A 20203-nucleotide genomic window follows, 5' to 3' on the forward strand; every position below is an offset into this window, starting at 1 on the left:
CTCTCTCTCTCTCTCTCTCTCTCTCTCTCTCTCTCTCTCTCTCTCTCTCTCTCTCTCTCTCTCTCTCTCTCTCGCTCTCTTTCTTTCTCGCTCACTCGCTTTCTCTTTAGTTCCATTCCACTTTGATCTCAGCCTTGTCAAACTGAAGCTTTCGTTGATGTACGACACACCTCTCTATACTCTCGCTAGTCCCGCCCCACCGTCACCTGCGCCATGTACGTGCACACACTGGTTGATGAGCGAATGTGTTAGAACATGTTCTAATCTCCCAACTAGTTGCTATCGATCGGTTGGACGCGCAACTTTTGCGTTTACACTGCTGATTGTCAGTTGCGAAGTTGCGAAGTTTGTACAATTCGGAAATTCGCCAACTAAACACAAGGTTGGCAATGTAAATCTAACTTAACAATCGGCAGTGTAATTTCGCCATTACTTAATTTCCCTAAATTTGCTGTTCATTAGAAGCTGAAAAAGGTGTTGTGTGAAGCTGTTGAAGCTAGGGCGCTGCTGCCTGAAGCACCTACTAAGGCTCCGTGAAAGCATAGTTAGTAAAGGGGTCTCCCTCTACTAACTATGGTGAGAGGCGCTTACAAAGCGCCCGAAACCCCCGCTAGCTGCTGGTGTCCCCTGTTCAAACTTCTCTCTTTCTCTTTCTTTCTTTCTCTCTCTCTCTCTCTCTCTTTCTCTCTCTTTCTTTCTTTCTCTCTCTTTCTCTCTCTCTCTCTTCTCTCTCTCTTTCTCTCTCTCTCTCTCTCTCTCTCTCTCTCTCTCTCTCTCTCGGTCGCGCGTTCACCAGGTTCATTCGGTGTTCTTATGGCGCAGAAACACTTGGGCGAATACAGTTTCACTCGCAATAGAACAGTCATCCACCGGGTTACGAAACTGACGCGTTTATGAACTCGAATCTGCGTAACGCGAGCGCCGGCAGTAATACAAGGCTGAGTGACCTGTAGTAGACAGAACAATAAAGTCTGTAGTATGCATCAGTTCTGTGTAATGTTCATCGTTCCTAGCATACTATAGTTCCCACCCAGAGACACGTTTTATCACAGGGCATGCAGTAGTACACACAAACAATGCAACAACGACACACAATAACACACACGACACGCGACAACACACAACAACGCAACGGCAGAAGATAGTATAAAACGGTGAACAACAATCGTAGACAGGATTAGTGCTACATCTGGTGAACAGCACAAGGGCCACCGTGATGGCAGTTTCTAGCTAGTGAAGGAGTTGACCCGAACCGAAGAAGTAGAGGAGAACTGCGAACACCGCTTGAAGCATGCGCGCTAACTCACAAGAGCATTGCCAATTGATCGATCTCATGCAATTCAATGAGAAAAGAGAAAGAGAAAGAGAAAGAGAGAGAGAGAGAGAGAGAAAAAACGCTTTTTACTAGCTGTAACACAGCGAAGGGAGAAGGGACACAAATCATAACGGCTATTGTGGGCATAGTTTGTTCACCATGATCAGTTATGTATGATGTTATCATGTTATGTATGATGTATCTATGATTATGTATGCGTTTGTAAACCCTCTCTACTATGTGTTTCGAGGAGCGTCTGTAAGACGAGCAACGCCACCTACCGGCACTAGTTGCCGAGCAACATGCTGCACTGCTGACGTCGCTGGCGTTCTCATGAACCTATTCTTCCAAGACGTGCCGTTCCTGGGACTACGCCTGTGCCTCATCTTTAAATTCAATGTCATCAGGTCTGTGTTATTATCTTTGAAAAAATATTTATGTACCGCATATTAATAATGTATATATAAGTATACATAAAGTATGTATTTATAAAATAACATTTTTACCGGTGCCAAATATCAGCTGAAGATAATATGCTTTGACCGGGCGTATTATCTATATATATAAAGTTGTTCAGCCGAATTATCTATATATATAAAGTTGTTCAGCCGAATTAGTTCGTACTACTAGAGAACTCCGCAGCCTAGAGGAAAACTAAAGATATTTTCAGAATCAGCACGTCTGGGAAAAACAAAAAGTTAAAAAAAGTTAAAAAGTTAAAAATTCATAACAATTCTATTCATCAATAGATGGCGGTGCGTACAGATTAACATCACGTACGTGTGAATCCATGTATACCCTTAACAGCGCAGTGGCCTAATCGCTAGAACATCCGTCTCCTACACCGGGATTCCGGGTTCGAGTCCCAGCTGGGGAACTTATTTTCCCAATATTATGTTAAACTGGGTATGTTTTGGACTAATTTAGCGATATAGCAAGTCACTGTGTATTTAACCCGGTCTATCATTTCTTCATCGGCAGTTACATGAACATATTTTTTACGTCGAAGAACACGCTGGTGATAATCCTGCAAGTGTATAGACTCTTCGTTCTCAACTGCGAGAAGGCAAAGCCGCCAAAGAAAACGGAGAGAGGGATACGCCAGCGACCGTACACGTCGTACGAGATGGAGCGTATCCCTCCCAGGCAGGCCGTGCCCACGGCGAATCCTCGACGCTACAAGGTGCACGACTACAGCGTGTAGTGAACCGCCGCATTCGATGCTAGTGCACCTAATCAACTCAGGCATGTACGATAGCAAACTCCACGACAGATGGCGCTCTCGCTCTGGCTCAAATATCCTGAATTGTGGCAGGGGGCGCTGCATGCAGTTTGTTACTAGAGTCCCTTAATCTAGAGGGTAATTTCTATATAGAGGTTAATTTTGATATTAAGGGACTCTATTTGGTACGATAGGTGTCAATTTGGCGTTGCACATAGACAAAAGCAGCTACATGTTTAGCGTCTTCCAAGCCTAGACATAAGAATGTTGACGGTAGCGAGGGATGGCATAAACGTGCCTGCAAACTACCATCGTCTTAAACCATAGTCTTGAACCCTAGTACCATAGAAGCTGAAACCCACAGCGGTTTGCTCCGCTAGCGGGGAGCACAATCAACGCGGGTAATGCTCGCGTGAAAGTAAGTTCTTTATACCTCAACTAGTCACGCACATGTCGTCTGAAGGTACTGCATATCCCCACGTACTCACTTCATCTCTGATAATGCGTAGGATGTTATTACATGATCTTTATGCAATGATGGGCAGCCGGACGCGGCTGTAAAAATGAATTCGTGTTGAATATCTATGCGAATTTCTTAGTTTGTAACATACATGACCTGTTTCTAATATAAAAATTCGCACACAGATCAAATGTGAAGTGTGGCCATATACACAAGATTGCATGTTGTGGGATGCGTTACTTGACATTCGTCCTTTAGTTACGTTTAACTTCAGGCTCGAAGTGACGAAAATAAGTTTCACGTCAACACTTGCACTCGGTGCGTGTTAAAATCTACAAGAAGTGTCTTGCTTGAAAAGTTTCTTGTTACTGAAACGGATATTGGTCAAGTGGGGGTTTCTTAATCGATTGCATTTAAACACAACTTTGCGTGTCTTTATCATAGTCTTCCTTTTAGCATGAGTGTAGAGCCTTTGTCTGGAACTTAGATATCACCGTAAAACGCTCCAAATTTATCTTTAAAGTTGCCAGTATCAACTAGCCGGATTTTGGTAGGCGCCACGCATTAACACCCTACCTGTACACATGTGCTGCGACATCACATGAATCGCAGCTGCCGATTAAACTTTTGGGATCATCCGATGCGGAAATGCCTCGGCAAAAACCGCTATTACTCGGCAAAGTTCGGAGGAAAGATATCTATACTCGGTCACTAAACCTAGATAGTGACGTCATTGAAAGTTTTGTGTTTAACTACACGTGGTCTAGACTTGGTAAGTGATCTATGCTGTCATATACGGCGTTATTTATATATCGATTTGATAAATATGTATAAATAGTCATATAAATAGTTTTACCCCTTTCCTAATAATTTCTACCCCTCTCACGTGTAAATAATATCATATGAATGTTGGTCATGATGTCGACCGGATATATTAACTATTTAATTCAGTGCCTTGACTATCTTAAGCAAAATGACAGCAATAGATGATTGCAGCCATCTTTACGTGTATCACGTGTTGAAATGAAGTAAAACCAATCACGTGATTTGATATCACGTGAGGTTGGGATAGCGGAAATTTACGTGCTATAAATATAACACATCACGATTTAAACAAATTTTTAATATGGAACAATACATTTTGTGAAATAAAAAATGGTGGTGTTTCTATTCAATAGTAAGGAAGTTCGATCTATATACTTTTCGTCAGAACCTCATTTTTTGTTCCGTACATGTGCTGCTATATTAGAACTATAGCCATATAACCGTGTAACAAATGTCGGTTGTATTCTGATTATTCGCCTTTTTATATAAACACTTAAAGATACTGTTTATTTAATATATAAATTATATACGATGAATTGCGTGTATCAATAAATATGAAAATATCCGAACAAAATTAGTGTTCTGTTTTTCGATGTTTCCACATGCATATAGAATATGCGCAGTGGAAATACGTTGCTGGGCCATAACGATTAAACTGTGTGGGGGGGGGGGAGAACCAAATTAATTAAAAGTGATAAGCGAACAGAATGTGCAGAATTTTTTCCGACACGTGTTTTTTTATATATGTGCATATACACGATCTATATTGTGATCAATATCAAATTTCGCATTACACGTATTTTACTGATTCAACTGATGAGAAATTCAATATCGCAGTCTTATCCAATCCATCAACATGCAAGAAACCTCACAAGGACATCCTAAGGACACACGGATGAGATCCAAAAGACAAGCGAATGCCGATGGTAACCACGAGCTCATTCAGCAACCCTGGCGGGTTCACCGTGGCGTCATGACCAATTCTTCCTCACCCGGGATCTCTCCCGTAATGCATAATACCAATACCCGAAACCAAGGAAAAACACGAAACATAGATTCATGAACAATTCACTACAAGCTGGGTTTACACTGCCGACTTTGTGTTGGCGAATTGGCGAATTGGACCAACTTCCCAACGCTCTATCAACCGTTCTAGGAACGGTGCAGCGCGTTTACGCTGACGATTGCGAGTTGGCCAACTCGATCGAGCGGTCAGTGTCGACCGCGAGCGTACGCGTTGAGCGATGGATTTATTGCATGGGGCGATGGCATTATTGCATGTATAAATTCGCGGAGGTACCGCACGCACAGGCGCAAAAACTCGTGCATGCACAGCGTCCGCAGAGTCAGGGATGCACGAGGGCAAGGATTACTGGAGGGGTTCCCATTGATTTGGTCCATTGTCGTGAATGCCGACCTCTCTCAATGTGCACGTGCGCCGGTACGTGCGCGACGGTGTACCTCCCCCGTGTATAACAGGTGTACGTGAGTGATCTGCAATACACAGATGGACATGTGGACAGATATACACACATGCGCGCGCCGCGCCATACACGGTGTCTCTCTCTCTCTCTTCTCTCTTCTCTCTCTCTTTCTGCTCTTCTCGTCTCTTTCTCTCTGTTTCACTTTTCGCTCACGGCTCTCTCTCCTCTCACTCATCTCTCTAGACTCTCTCGTCCGCCGCTGCGCTTCTCTGCTCTTTTGCTCTCTCTCTCTCTCTCTCTCTTGCCTCTCTCGTCCCTCTCTGCTTTCATCTCTCTCTCTCTCTCTCTCTCTCTTCTCTCTCTCCCATCTCTGTCTTACCTCTGTCTCTTCTTCTGCTCTCTCTCTCTCTCTCTCTCTCTCTCTCTCTCTCTCTCTCTCTCTCTCTCTCTCTATGTCTCTTCTGCCTCTTCTTCTTTCTCTCTTTCTTTTTCTCTCTTTCTCTCTCTCTCATCTCGTCTCTGTCTCTTTCGATATATCCTCTCGTCCCCCTTCTGGAGACCGCCCTTTCCCCCCTCTCTTCTCTCTCATCTCTCTCTCTCTCTCTCATTCGCTCTCCTTCTTTCTCTCTCGTCTCGAGCCTCTCCTCTCCTACTCCTCTCTGTCTCTTGGAGCGCCGCTCTCTCTCTCTCTCTCTCTCTCTCTCCTCTCTCTGCTCTCTCTGCTTTTCGTCGCTCTCTTTTTTTTTTTTTTTTTTTTTTTTTTTTTTTTTTTTTTTTTTCTCTCCGCTCTCTTCTGCCATATTCATCTCACCTCTTTCCTCACTGTCTTACTATTGACTCACAGCGATACACGCGATTATTCATACATACGCCACATTTATTAAGACCAACACACAGATGCCAGTGATACCTCGCATAAAATCTCACAGTGACCGCTTTCGCTGCCACGCTTCTCTCTAGTTCCGGTCTCACCTCGCTCTGAACCACGTATACACATACAGCAACTGAATCAACCATCGGAGAAATCAAGGGTCCTCGGCCATTGCAGGGTGGATAGACACTTTTAACGTTCTCACCTCTCGTCTCCGTCTCTCATCTCTCGTCCTCTCTCTCTCTCTAACTCTTCTCTCTCTCTCTTTCTTCTCCTTGTCTCGTCTCCGTTTTTCTTTATCTCTCTCATCTCTCTCATCCTCTCTCTGCTCTCTCTTTGCTTCTCTCTCTTTCTCACTCTTCGTCTCTCTTCTCTTCGCTCTTTCTCAACTCTCTCTCTCTTTCTCTCTCTCTCTTTCATCTCTCTCTCTCTCTCTCTCTTCTCCTCTCTCCTCTTCTCTTTCTCTTTTCCTCTCTCCTTTCTCTCTCTCTCTCTCTCTCTCTCTCTTCTCTCGCTGCTCTTCTTTCTCGCTCACATCGCTTTCTCTTTAGTTCCATTCCACTTGATCTCAGAGCCTTGTTCAAATATGAAGTCTTTCGTGATGTACGCACACACCTCTCTATACTCGTCGCGCTAGTCCCGCCGCACCCTCACCGTGCGCATGGTACGTGCGACACACTGTTGATGAGGGCGAATGTGTTAGAACATGTTCTAAGTCTCCCAACTAGTCTGCTATCGGATGCGTGGCACGCGCCAACTTTGACGTTTACACTCGCTGATTGTGCAGATTGCCGAAGTTTGGCGAAGTTTGTACAATTCGGAATTCGCCACTAAACACAAGTTGGCAATGTAATCTCACTTAACAATCGAGCAGTGTAATTCGCCATTACTTAATTTCCCCTAATTTGCTGTTCATTAGAAGCTGAAAAAAGGTGTTTGTGTGAAGCTGTTGAAGCTACGGGTCGCTGGCTGCCTGAGCACCTACTAAGGCTCCGTGAAAGCATGTTCAGTAACGGGGTCTCCCTCTCACTAATCTATGGTGATAGGCGCCTTTACAAAGCGCCGAAACCCCCGCTAGCTGCTGGGATGTCGCCGCTGTTCAACTTCATCTTCTTATCTCTTCTTCTTTCTCTCGTTCTCTCTCTCTCTCTTTCTCTCTCTTTTTTCTTTCTCTCTCTTTCTCTCTTCCTCTCTCTTCTCCCTCTTCTCTCTCTCTCTCTGCTCGTCTCGCTCTCTCTCTCTCCTCCCTCGGTCCGCGGCGTTCACCAGAGTTCATTCGTGTTCTTATGGCGGCAGAAACACTTGTGGCGAATACAGTTTCACTCGCACTAGAACAGTCATTCCACCGGGTTACGAAAACTGACCGCGTTTATGAACTCGAGATCTGCGACACGCGGAAGCGCCGGTATAATACAAGGCTGAGTGACCTGCTAGAAGCAGACACAATAAGTCTGTAGTATGCATCAGTTCTGTGTAATGTTCATCGTTCCTAGCATACTATAGTTGCCCCAGCCAGAGACACGGCGTTTTATCACAGGGCATCAGTAGTACACACAAACAATGCAACAACGACCACACAATATAACACACGACACCGACAACACACAACAACAACGCCAGAAGATAGTATAAACGGTGAACAAACAATCGTAGGACAGGATTAGTGCTACTCTGGTGAACAGCAGCAAGGGCCACCCGTGATTGGCAGTTTCTAGCTAGTGAAGGAGTTGACGCCCGAACGGACAGACAGTAGAGGAGAACTGCGGAACACCGCTTGAACATGCGCGCTAACTCACAAGGAGCGATTGCCAACTTGATCGATCTCATGCAATTCAATTGAGACAAAGAGAAGAAAGAGAAAGAGAAAGAGGCAGAGAGAGAGAAAGAGAGAGCAGAGAGGAGAGCAGAGACGAGAGAGAGAGGAGAAGAGACGAGAAGAGAGAGAGAGAGAGAGGGAGAGAGGCGAGAGAGAGGAGGCGAGAGAGAGAGAGGAGAAAGAATTATAGTGTGGTGTCGTGTCGCGCCCCCACCGTGCGTGTGTGTGTGTGTGTGTGTGTGTGTGTGTGTGTGTGTGTGTGTGTGTGTGTGTGTGTGTGTGTGTGTGACGGGGGGGGGGTTAAAAGCAAGAGCGCGCGTGTGTACGTATGTGCGTGCAAAAATGGTTTAACAGTACACGTAATCACTTTACACACACATACAGAAGGTGTTGTAAATACTATATTATCAGGAGTAGATAATAGTAGTCTATTATCTACTCCTGATATTATAATTATTATTTTCCCATTCATGATTGCACTATTACTTGCTATTTGCATCATCGCATTATTTGCACTATTGCATTCACTGGATTTTTTCTCCGTGAAAAACTGTTTTCAGTACATGTACATGTACTTGTATTCGAATTATATGCAATAAATATTTAATAATAATAATAATAATAATAATAACAATAAACCACGGGTATACATGCATGAGCAATGAAAAGAAGCAAAGAAGTCATATACCCGCATCGATCTATTTCGATTGGGGCTTGGACCTCCATAACACTACAACTTAGATGTACATTCTGTGCATGTGTATGCGTTAAAAAATTATAAAATAGGCTAATTAACGATGGGTTACAGTAAGTTTATGCATACATAAGTCTATGCATTATACATGTGCATAGATGCATGTGTAGCTTGAGTGCGGCGCTTGAGTGTGGCGCTGATGCACTTGCGTAGTGGAATCGCCTGCGAATGAATCAAATATGGCGTCTGTGAGGCGTTAAGTACAGGGCCAATTACCATCTTCACTCCTCTCCCGCTCCCTAACCCGATGTTGTGTGGCGGTGTTTTAACTTTCAACTACACGTTATAATTTTAGATTTTGTACTACAATTTCGCAACGTTTATCATAAATCTATCTAATTACGGTTACATTGAAACCTACGTTTTATGACTTACGTTACCAAGCAACATGTGAGTACAGTGGTTGTTTTGTATTTAGAAATGAAATCGTTAGGTGCAGTGTTTTGTTTATTTTTTGGCCTCTGTCACTGTGACTGTGAGTGTCAGCCAAAAAATAAACAAAACACTGGGCCCAAGGATAGAGAACATGGGTCCCAATAAAACCAATGTGCCTAACCCTAACCCTAACCCTAATTCTAACCCTAATCTTAACCCTAACCCTAACCATAACCATAACCCTAACCTATTAATTATATTGATATAATATTGTATTTATATTGATGTAAATGACATTGGTTTTATTGGGACTCATGTTCTCTATCCTTGAACCCTCACGGCCTCACAGTGACGCTGAGAGCACAGCCACAGGCACAGGCACTTGGAACGTCGCAATAAAAAAAATTAATGGTAAATAAACACGAAATGTACCAAAGTCGGAATGTTTCTCTACTCTATTTCGCCTATAATCACCTGTAAATGCCAGTCAAATGCTCATCTGCAACACGCAAGTACACCGAACGCCCGCGCTGTGCACAAACAACATGAATAAGAGAGCAGGTAGGAAAGCGTGATGGCACAATTCGCTCGACGCTCGCTTCATTTCACACCTTCACGAATCACAGCACAAATACACATCCAACAGCTTCCATCTTGGTATCCATGCGTACAGAAATGTTCACTTGTTCGAATTATAACTCTGGCCTTTGTTCTTACCTACTCCCGCCAGAGATATCTCGTGAAATCCTGCAGGAAATGTTCTCTCCATGAAAATGGAAAGAGGACGAAATGTCTGTTTATACACGAGTAATGGGGCGCATTGCATGCCGGGTTGAGCTGCTGCCGGCCTCCGAGCTCCATTTCGAGGCTTGCCAAGCCAAGCACAATGCGCGCGGGCATGACGGCACGCACACACGACTACAGCGATCGATCGAAAGTAGCGCCGTTAGGGATTTTCGGATCATGTCGTCCTCTCTACATTTTCACGGAGAGCACATTTCGTGCAGGATTTCACGAGATATTTCTGGCGGGAGTAGGTATAAGAACAAAGGCCAGAGTTATAATTCGAACAAGTGAACATTTCTGTACACATGGATACCAAGATGGTAGCTATTGAATGTGTATTTGTTCTGTGAAGGTGTGAAATGAAGCAAGCGTCGAGCGAATTTTGCGATCACGCTTTCCTACCTGCTCTCTTATTCATGTTGTTTGTGCACAGCGCGGGCGTGCGGTGTACTTGCGTGTTGCAGATGAGCATTTACAGGTGATTATAGGCAAAATAGAGTAGAGAAACATTAAGACTATGGTACATTTCGTGTTTATTTACCATTAATTTTTTTTATTGAGACGTTCCAAGTGCCTGTGGCTGAGAGGGTCTATGTTCCCCGGGATACTTCCGGAACGTACCCTGGGTACGGTCTGGTATACCGGAACGTACCCTGGTACTAAACACTACTATCTAATATGCCAGACCGTACCTCGCCTACTCCACTAACGAGTCTAGGGAGTCGCCTACGCCTACTCCATAACCCTAACCCTAACACTAACCATATCAGCTAGATAGTTACCAGGGTACGTTCCGGCAGTACCCTGGAGGACATAGACCCTATGAGCCACAGGCACAGTGTCAGTGACACTGACAGGCCGCACTGGCACTGTATATCAGTGTATGTAATGTATGTCAAATGTCTAAAATTAAAAAGTGCAATCAGTGAATCACCTTTAGTAATTTTGTTTATTTTCTTTTATTGTTCATTTCAGGACAGAATATTGGATATCTACACCACGCAAGTTTTGTGAATTCTGCAAATGTTGGATAACAGACAATAAGCCTGTAAATAGATGTTGTTCTTAAACTTAGACAACAAGACGGTGTAAAAAGTAGATTACATGTTTTTATGAATCTATAAATACATCCTTTTTAGTGTCTGTGCAGTAGTTTGGTCACCCAAGTCCATAGCTCCAATAAACAGTAATCATGGCATTTATGCACCACTGCCACCAGAAGATCGTAATGTGTTAACATAGTCACATAGGTCGAGCTATTGCCACTGGGTTTGCATTCCAGACTATAAATTTGATCAACAGTAATCATAATGATAATGTTGTAATACTTTCCATTATACTGGTGGCTCACATGCCCTAAAAATATACACACCCTTAATACTATATGCAAACATTTTGCATTTCGGAACGACAGGGTATGGAAGTTTTATGACTAATGAGCCATTTTTGTTGGCGAACCATAGCAAGCTGGCATCACTTTTATGTATTTTATAGGTTACTTTTTTAATTTCCAGAGTGTAGACTTCCACGAAAGAGGAAAGAGACATCAGGAGAATGTAAAAATAAAAATCTCAGAGGTGTGTATTGTGTTTTATATAGACTGTGACTTGACAATTGTGCTCTGTGGCCTTTCAATTTGAACTACATGTAATAAGGGAAAAGGCATGCTTTGATCTAAAATGATCGTACCTTAAATTTTAATAGGTGCGAAAGAAAGGCCAGGAAGTTTATGAAGCCAAGAAACAAGAGGAAAATGACATTGCAACGATGGAAGCTGTAAGTGCTCACTTGTAGCTAAATTTTTCATTAGTAATTTATTGCTAATTTCTTTGGTACAGGGCACAACAGCACAGACACATACCTAAAATCAAACTGCATGCAGTGCCCCCTTCGTACAACTCAGGATACCACTGCCACAAGGCTAGCACTATTTTTAAAGTGGGCGGAGCTCCGGGGAAATCCAGCGAATGGCGATTCGTAAACAGCGTATGATTTGAAAGAGGTAAATGGGCGCACAATCCGCTTACTATTTCTTATCACTATTTCATCAAATTTTTCATGAAATAATGGTCGGATTTTTAATATCTTTGCAACTTTTATTAGTACAAATCTTATTACACAGGATACGTGTAACTTGTAACGTGTAAGCGTTAGAAATTCTCACGGAAATCTACTTGTGGCAGTGGTGAATTGAGCCAGTACGAGAGCGCCATTTGTCGTGGAGTTTGACATAAAATATGCTGCATGGCATACTTAGTAAAGGTCCAAGAGTATTCATTCTGAATGTGATAATAAATGTACTGGTTGTGTGTGAATAATCAACAGTCATTTCAGAATGGTTCTTTAATATTAGGTAAGTTTATATTCGTCCTTGTGATTCTCCTATCCATCTAGGGCCCACTGTGTTATACTCAATAATTCATATATTAACCACCACCATCAGGTGCTGCCACCTACCCATAGAGTAGTAAAGCTTTGCCTACATCCGGGTATTGTGGTTGTTGTGTTAGCAGATATCCGATATATACTGTGTTTATTACTCCTGACTGCGATCTACATTTATTACTCTAATCTAAACCCAGAAAATGGTTCAGCCACTCAAAGAATTGTTTATTGTCTGCATTTCAGGCTGCCCTAGCAGCAGTGCAAAACGACATCAGCAATGATCCTTCCCTTGCTGCTGCTTATGGCATGAAGCTGAACAAGGAAACTGTTGCAGAGAAAGGTATACCCATCAGGCAATCAAGCTTTCTAGTCATCATCCTTAATCCATTATAAAGAAGAATTTTAGAACACCTGGCAAATTCCTACTATTAATTAGTATTAACCTTATCACATAGCTATAAGTGCCACATATAATATGTATCCATCCATGTAGTAACTGATAATATTGTTGTACTGTGAAGGTGTTACGTATGAATAAGATAATCTTCAGATTTTCTATACAACTGATAACCTGTAGGTAATTCTAGTTCATTCTTAACGAGTTACATGTACCACTTGTTTAAGACTGAATTTGAACGAAATGTTTGTGTAATTTCCTGTATACAGACGATGACTTGCGGACAAATATTCAAGTAGAAACAGCTAAAAAATGTGAAAATACTGGAAAGGCTGTAGACCTCTCAGATTGGCAGGAGGCACAAACATCAGAAGGCTATACATATTACTGGAATGAAAAAACAAGAGGTAGCATATAGGGCTGTAACAATCCACTGAAATCGAATCGGATCGAGATTCTCTTCCCTGGATCCGATCCTCGATATTTTTCCCCGTATTTTCGATTCCACTTCGATACCACTTTTTTCCTCCAATAGATGGCGGCACTACGCTATATACTGTGGAGTGTTACCAGAGCATATAAATCACTAATTTATATGCTCTGGTGTTACTGCCCTGGTGCCTGGTGTGCTGGGTATACAGCCCTAGTAGCATATCACTGTCAGTACATGCGTTATCATCTGCCAAGCTTTAGTTTGGCCTGATGAAGCCCACATATAATTTAGCATATATGGTGTAAGTTTAAACTCTACCATGTATGGCACAGGTTTATATAAATGAAATGATCAATTTTAAATCTTTATTTATTAAATACTTTTTATAAATCCTGTGATACAAAATCATTATAGTAATAAATAACTAGTTGTTCAAATTGTTACAGAAACCAAATGGGAATTGCCAACCACTGAGGCAGCTGACAGCAAAAAAGAAGTCAAGCCAGCCAAGGTATGAATGGTTGTATCAAACATTAGTGTAGCTCTACTTTTAAAGACTACCACACCTGATTTAATTTACTAATGCAGTTGGTGCGCGCTTTGTTATCCCTTGTAGGTGCCTAGATGGCACATAAGGCAGTGACAAGAGATCTCCAACGTCATCTGTCGACTGCTACTGGTCTCAGCGTGTCCCATGACAGGTCGCACATCCGCATCTCCTTCTGTCTGCATTCTGGTCTCATGCTGTACTATTTCTTATTATTCTACAGCCTGTGTCGACAAAGCGTCGCAAAAAAGAAGCTAAGCGTGAAAGTGGCAGCTCGACCTCATCCAAAGGCAAGAGTACTGTGAAGAAAGGTCCTTATGGCGCTTGGGAAACCATAGAAGAACCGTAAGATTTATATATTGTCACTTCATAGCTTATCAGCATCATTCATTGCATTGTGATGGGTAAGGGAAGCTAATGATAGGCATCGTCTGATCTAAAACTCAAACACAGAGAGAGGAGTATGAAATGTCTTGACAGAATATCAGCCTATGATTGGTAATCTTGTATGACGTTGTAACAGACAGATGTGGTAGGGAGGTTTTGATAATCTGGACATACTGGAATAATATTATGTTGCTAAATACTCACTGCACAGTTCATTAAAGTGTACTGCGCAACGTGTACTAAACTCCAAATGTGCCCAGAGAATATTAACCCCAATTATCCTTTCTTGAACACCACATTTGCTATGCACATGTAGTATTGGTAGTACACAGTAATTTCGTTTAATTTTATAGAGAACCAGAGCCATTGATGGATCTACAACTACCAGTCGTCAAGCCATCTGAAATGATACTTCCAGAATTTACAGAACCGGCAAAACGCTCTGTTTCCTATAAAGAAAAAACTGTAACATCACTAGCACCACCTGGTGGCAGCACGTCTAAGATTGTTTTTAAAAAGAGAAAATTGGCGTCTGGTGCGCAAAACATTCGCAGGAAAGAGGATAGCTAGTAATTGCTATTTATTTTATCTAAAACCTGAAGAGTCCATTATGTATTGTATGTTTCTTATCATTTTTGCCTGACGTATATAGAATAATCAACTCATTCAATGTAATGATTGTGTATTTCATAGAAAACAATGTTGATGATCACAACATATAGGTGATGTTATTTATTTTATTTTTCAGTTTGATCATTAATATCTAATATACCAGATAAATAGTTTAAACAAAAGTCTTAGAGAGTTCTATCTCACAACTCGTATCTATGTACAATAAATGTGAGGTAATTACTGAAATGCAGATGTCGTCTGACTGTGGTCCTCCCATATTGATGCATCCACATTGAAATACTGTACTACGTTGTCGTCACTGTCTGAGTCCGCTGTGGTGCTTAAGTGTGTGGATGGCGCTGGTTCAATGACGTCCCACCACATGGCAGGAGGCGTCCTCATGTCTCTTTCGCCCGCACCCACTCGACCCTTCACCAGAAGTGGGTCGGCGTGACTCGAAGATCGAATCACCTGAAACAATATAAGACAATAATACAATAAAAACAAAAAAATAAGACAATAGGGCATAGAAAAGACGGTGACACTGTTACCGGGTTCCAGGTAACCGTGAGGAGTAAGAAATTCTGTGCTCAAGAATGTATAGCTGCGGAGAGTAAATACACTGTGAGTGCACAGTTAGTAGAGACGTGTAGATTGCACGGGAGAATGGCTAGCCGATACTCGTGATGCAGTGGTGTACGTCGGAATCGTATCTACCGTACAGCATCGGCATTGCATCCACATGCCTGTAGCAGCCAGCTTAGGGCTGTAGCAGCAAACGCCGCTGTGGTAGCAGGCCTCAGGGGCGTGTACAGGGGGCGGGGGGGTCCAGACCCCCCCCTGCTCGCGCAGAAAACGCATCTGAGGGGGTCTAATTTCAAAATTTTTCTTTGCGTGCTCTCAAGTATGGATTACGGTTAGACCCCTCCTGGTCCAAATCCTGTACACGCCCCTGGGCCCTGGGCTGTTGCAGCAGGCACATGACTGCGGTAGTGGGGACAAGGCTGTAGTAGCAAAGGCGGCTGTGGTAGCAAGTACAGGGTTGTGGTAGCGAACCCAGGGCTTTGATAGCGAACCCTGGGCTTTGATAGCAAACCCAGGGTTGGGATAACAGGGCGAGGGCTGTAGTAGCAGGTAAGCAAACCCAGGCCGGTAGTATATAACCGGAACTCCAGGTCTGTTGAGGCAAGTCCGCGGCTGTACGGTAGAACTAAGTCGAAATCTACACCTCGTCGGACATCTCCGCGAATAGTTCGTTCTTGAACCGCTGGGCGGCGCGCGTCACGGCGTCTGCGCTGTCCCGCTCGCGAGCGTTCTCGCTCCTGATCGTCTGCAGCAGCTGCCCGCAGCTGAGAGTCTCGAACGCCGCCGTCTCCTCTGCGTTCTTGCTCGGCGAGAAACAAGGCATCGGGTACTTGTAGTAGCTGCGTCGGTTGCGCCGCGCTGGTGAGGCATCAATCGCCATCGACGGTTTCACTAAGTTCATTCTACCGTCCGGCGAGATGTGCACGTGTCGTGGGTTTAACGACCAGCATCCGCCCTTTCCTGGCTGGTCCATGTCGCGCGGCAACTTTACAAAACACTTGCTTAACGACAGGTTGTGGCGTACCGAATTCTGCGGAGTAAATCGGAAGAAATGTATATATCATCATGTAAAAATGCGTCGATATCAAACATGTAAAACGTGTAACACATGCAATTTTATTAGTTTTTCATAGACGTTCAGTGCTCAAATGGTTTCAAACAGAGAAAAGGAGATCTGTTCAGTCATCACACACATGTTGCAATGTAAAATGTCTGTCAAACACATTTCCATTATTCAACACACACCATGTAAGGCTGGTTTCAACAAGAAAGAAAAGATATACTGTAAATCTTTGTTGACATGTGAACGTCTCTCACACTAAATCTAATCGTTTAAACCACTCATATCCGCCCGTACACGCACGCACATGCCCACACACGCGCGCACGCACGCACGTACTCACGCACACAGGTTCACAAACACGCACGCGCATGCCCCCACGCACACACACACGCACGCACTCACTCACGTAGGTTCACAAACACGCACGCGCATGCCCCCCACGCACACACACACGCACGCACTCACTCACACAGGTTCACAAACACGCACGCGCATGCCCCCACGCACACACACACGCACGCACTCACGCACACAGGTTCACAAACACGTACGCGCACGTATACGCACTCACACCACACGATACGGTCTATCTGGTTAATACTAATTACACTCACAATAATAATAATAATAATAATAATGTGGTTATCTCACACGTTGCTAACATATATATGACATAATCGTGGATACCATGCGGCATGCGGCATATCCTAACGGGTTAGCCTTAATAAGTGATGAGTGAAGGTAGTAAAAGTAACGAGCCTAGCTAACCTGCCACGTGGATTCTGCTTGTTTATAGTAGAGAAAGTTGTTTGCGATCCAAGTGTAAATCTCGTGCAGAGTCACTTTGCCCTTTCCCGATTCGGCCATCGACATGAAGATCAGCTGTGAGTAGGAGAACGGTGGCTTCACCGATGCGCTATTTTTGTACTCCGCGTTACTGAACGAAAACGTCGCCGTAACGTCATTGAACGGTGACGTCACCGTCTGCTGAGGAGTCGGCGATGTTGCTGCTGCCAGCTGAAATAAAATTATATTATCAACGTCCGTGATAGAATGCCTCTGTTTCATGCGACAACCTGTTATGTGTACCACCCCCCGTTGGAGTTATAGCTAGTCGAACCTATAATACGCCTATACGTGACAAAATGACTTAATTATGTACTCGGTGTTCGGAGTCGTTTACTGATGCGGATTTCGGCGATGAATCCTCATAGCTTCGTTCCCCTTGCGGGCTCATCCCCATGGCATCGAGGCCAGGTAACCAGTTCAAATTCGTGAGCCCGTCGTCCATCGATGACTAGGCTTCGTTGCAAGCTTTTGGCGAAGTCCAAACGGTTTATATTCTTCCCTTATCGAAGATGGCTTGTGTGACCGGCGTAGTGGATAAAGACATGCACACTGAAAAGGTTACTGAGAAACCGTGACTTGAGAAACGGAGCGACACTTAATAAAATTCGAATTTAAGCCATTGTTTTCTAATTATAATATAAGCTGTTGTCACGCAATAATGCGATACATTTTTTCGATCCTTTTTCGTATAGGGTTGCAAAGTCCAAAACTATTACCGCGATAACCGCATAAAGAATATTCTCTACGGTCCAATGGACTGTTTACGAGGAAGAAGAGACTGTAACAGCGATCAAAGTGATTGACAGATTAGCACTGTTTTTTCAGTTTACTATTACCACGAGTAATTGTTTTAACTATTCATTTAAATAAATTTCAATCTCGTTTAGTATCCGACGAAAGAGTCAATAAGCGTACGTGTCACTCATCGTAAAGAATAACTCTAATTAGTCTTTCTTCGCCTGAAGCAATAAGTTAAAAGTAAACAGTCAGCGAAAATTTCTCACGGCAGTTACATCCGGCACGTCACTACATAATTCCGGTGGTGTGTCCCTGTGTTTTCGCATGTACCTACATAGATTTAGAACATGGGCGTTTTTATTTGTTATGTATGGTTCTTATCTCTATAACAATGATTTTCTGATTGTTATGTATCATTAAGTGCAAGCAAAGAACGAAATATTTACGTCATGCTGGCCTGCAAATAGGAATATAGTTAAAGCCCGCATCTATACGTGTTTTACCATGTGTGGACGTGAACCATACGCGGGCATATATATACGCGCGTAGCCTCACAAGCTCATATAGTATAGCTATTAGTACAGGACCATATAGAACTAAAATAGAATGGCTCATGAATATAAGGGCTCTAGAATGTACAGGACTCATGAGTATATATATCGTATCTATTATTTATTTTTAGTTACCCTTATTTAGATATTTATCCACATAACATACTTTTACAATATATTTTGAATTTATGAAATTAGATAACTAACTACCAATGATATATACACAAAAAGAATGACTAGTACACTTATTTACATTGTGTTCCTTGATACAATCAAAGTAGATAATAGGGAATCCCTATTATCTACTTCTGATACAATAATAATATTATATCGTTATCGTGCATGCAACGATGTTGCCAGTGTCGGGCCTGGCCGTGAGATGGCAGCACTATATTGTCGCGTGGGTAATCATGGATTTCGTGAGTGATGTTTTGCAACGAAATGCTGAAAAAGAAACAAAATATAAGACTACAGCAGTCGAAAAAGATATAGATGTCGAATTGGACATTGGAAACTTGCTGAGTAGTGATGGAAATCCACTTGATCACGATAAATTTAGGTATAAAATATATAATAGTATTATTTACACACGCTAACAATTTTACTAAGTAAGTATTAATTTACTATACTAATAATACTAATAATACTAATACTGTAATAGTAATACTATTAGTATTACTAATACTAATAGTATTAGTATTAGTAATAGTAATAGTATTAGTAATAGTATGGCACGAAGGGTCGTTGTCGTATAATATATGTACCCGAGGTAACTATTTGTATTTCCACAGGCACTTGGGCCGTTTCAATAATAAAATGGTGGTTAATAAATACAACTTGTCAGTACTAGACCTACCATGCAGTACCAGTACCAGTAATACTAATACTAATACTAATAGTAATAGTCTTAATGTTTGATTTGATCTAATAACTTCACTTCAATACCGTCCAATACACCGAGCTGCAACACAGCGCGCACGCCATACACCCATTGACAGTTCTGCGCCTATGTTCTGCGCCATTAGTTACGCATCTCCACGAGACCCGGATGTGCGAGTAAATCGCATATTGTTATATTCGAATGCGTTATTGCCTGCATACGCGCAGGTCGATCACCTTTGTGTCGAGACACAGTGCACGAGCAGGGAATAGAGCCGAGTAATGGATAGACCGCAGTGATACATGACAAGCTTGATAATTTAAATCTATTGGTCAATGCAGTAGCTATAAAAGTCTTCTTAAGCACAATACGATCGTCTTGAGCAGCCCCGTCGCACTACCGTTAACGGCCATTGTTCGCCGGCATTATTACTCGCGCTTTCTGGATGGAACGCTCCTGACCGTTTGAACCTTAGGCTAAGCGGATGCGCAAGTGTTAGATGTCAACGGTGTATTGTGCATCGCACAAATACACAGTAGGCCTAGCCTCAAAAACGTATTGCGTAGGGTTAGAATACGTTTCAAAAGCCTTGGCTACAGTAAACACGTAGGTTGCCTTATGTTTGCAGTTCGCAGAAGTAACACTACACATGTGATATACCTGAATCAGTTACGTCCACCTTCTTGTTATGATCAGGTGTGCACGATTGCGCTGGGTACTTACGGGTTGACAGCCGGACTTTTGAGACAAAGTGCCAAGAATTTATGATATTCGCGCCATGTTTACTACATTCCGACTGTGACTAAATCGTAATGGATCGAACAAAGGATAATTAACGAATCTGCGGTCTCGCTCATGTAAACCACCCGCTAGCATCGAGAACATGTCATCTAAGGTTTTTACAAATGGCCCAGACATTTGTGAGAAA

The 20203-nt window shown here is 42.8% G+C and overlaps 3 protein-coding genes across 4 annotated transcripts in view; all 3 read left to right on the forward strand.

Moving 5' to 3' along the window:
* The window catches only part of LOC106812965 (transmembrane protein 26-like), a 5745-nt gene extending 3226 nt beyond the window's left edge, over positions 1 to 2519 (forward strand). The window contains exons 3-4 of the mRNA XM_014816992.1: positions 1606 to 1722; positions 2297 to 2519. Of these exons, the coding sequence (XP_014672478.1) occupies positions 1606 to 1722; positions 2297 to 2519 (340 nt within the window). The remainder of the gene's footprint in view (positions 1 to 1605; positions 1723 to 2296) is intronic.
* Positions 2520 to 8927: 6408 nt separating this feature from the next.
* Positions 8928 to 14716, forward strand: LOC106812968 (WW domain-binding protein 4-like). Of its 2 annotated transcripts, XM_014816995.1 has the most exons (9): positions 8928 to 9077; positions 10824 to 10896; positions 11363 to 11425; positions 11553 to 11624; positions 12477 to 12573; positions 12900 to 13037; positions 13510 to 13574; positions 13834 to 13955; positions 14351 to 14716. In XM_014816995.1, coding segments are annotated over exons 1-9 (849 nt in total). In that variant the 5' UTR covers positions 8928 to 9075; the 3' UTR covers positions 14568 to 14716. The 2 variants fall into 2 exon arrangements, with proteins under 2 accessions (XP_014672481.1, XP_014672482.1); XM_014816996.1 differs by lacking the exon at positions 12900 to 13037.
* Positions 14717 to 18791: 4075 nt separating this feature from the next.
* LOC106812966 (ribosome biogenesis regulatory protein homolog) overlaps positions 18792 to 20203 on the forward strand; it is a 13543-nt gene continuing 12131 nt past the window's right edge. Inside the window, exon 1 of the mRNA XM_014816993.1 lies at positions 18792 to 18954. Within this exon, the coding sequence (XP_014672479.1) occupies positions 18806 to 18954 (149 nt within the window). The 5' untranslated portion in view covers positions 18792 to 18805. The remainder of the gene's footprint in view (positions 18955 to 20203) is intronic.

The sequence above is a fragment of the Priapulus caudatus genome, unplaced genomic scaffold (genome assembly GCF_000485595.1).
Source record: "Priapulus caudatus unplaced genomic scaffold, Priapulus_caudatus-5.0.1 Scaffold708, whole genome shotgun sequence".
Classification (NCBI taxonomy): Eukaryota; Metazoa; Priapulida; class Priapulimorpha; order Priapulimorphida; family Priapulidae; genus Priapulus; species Priapulus caudatus.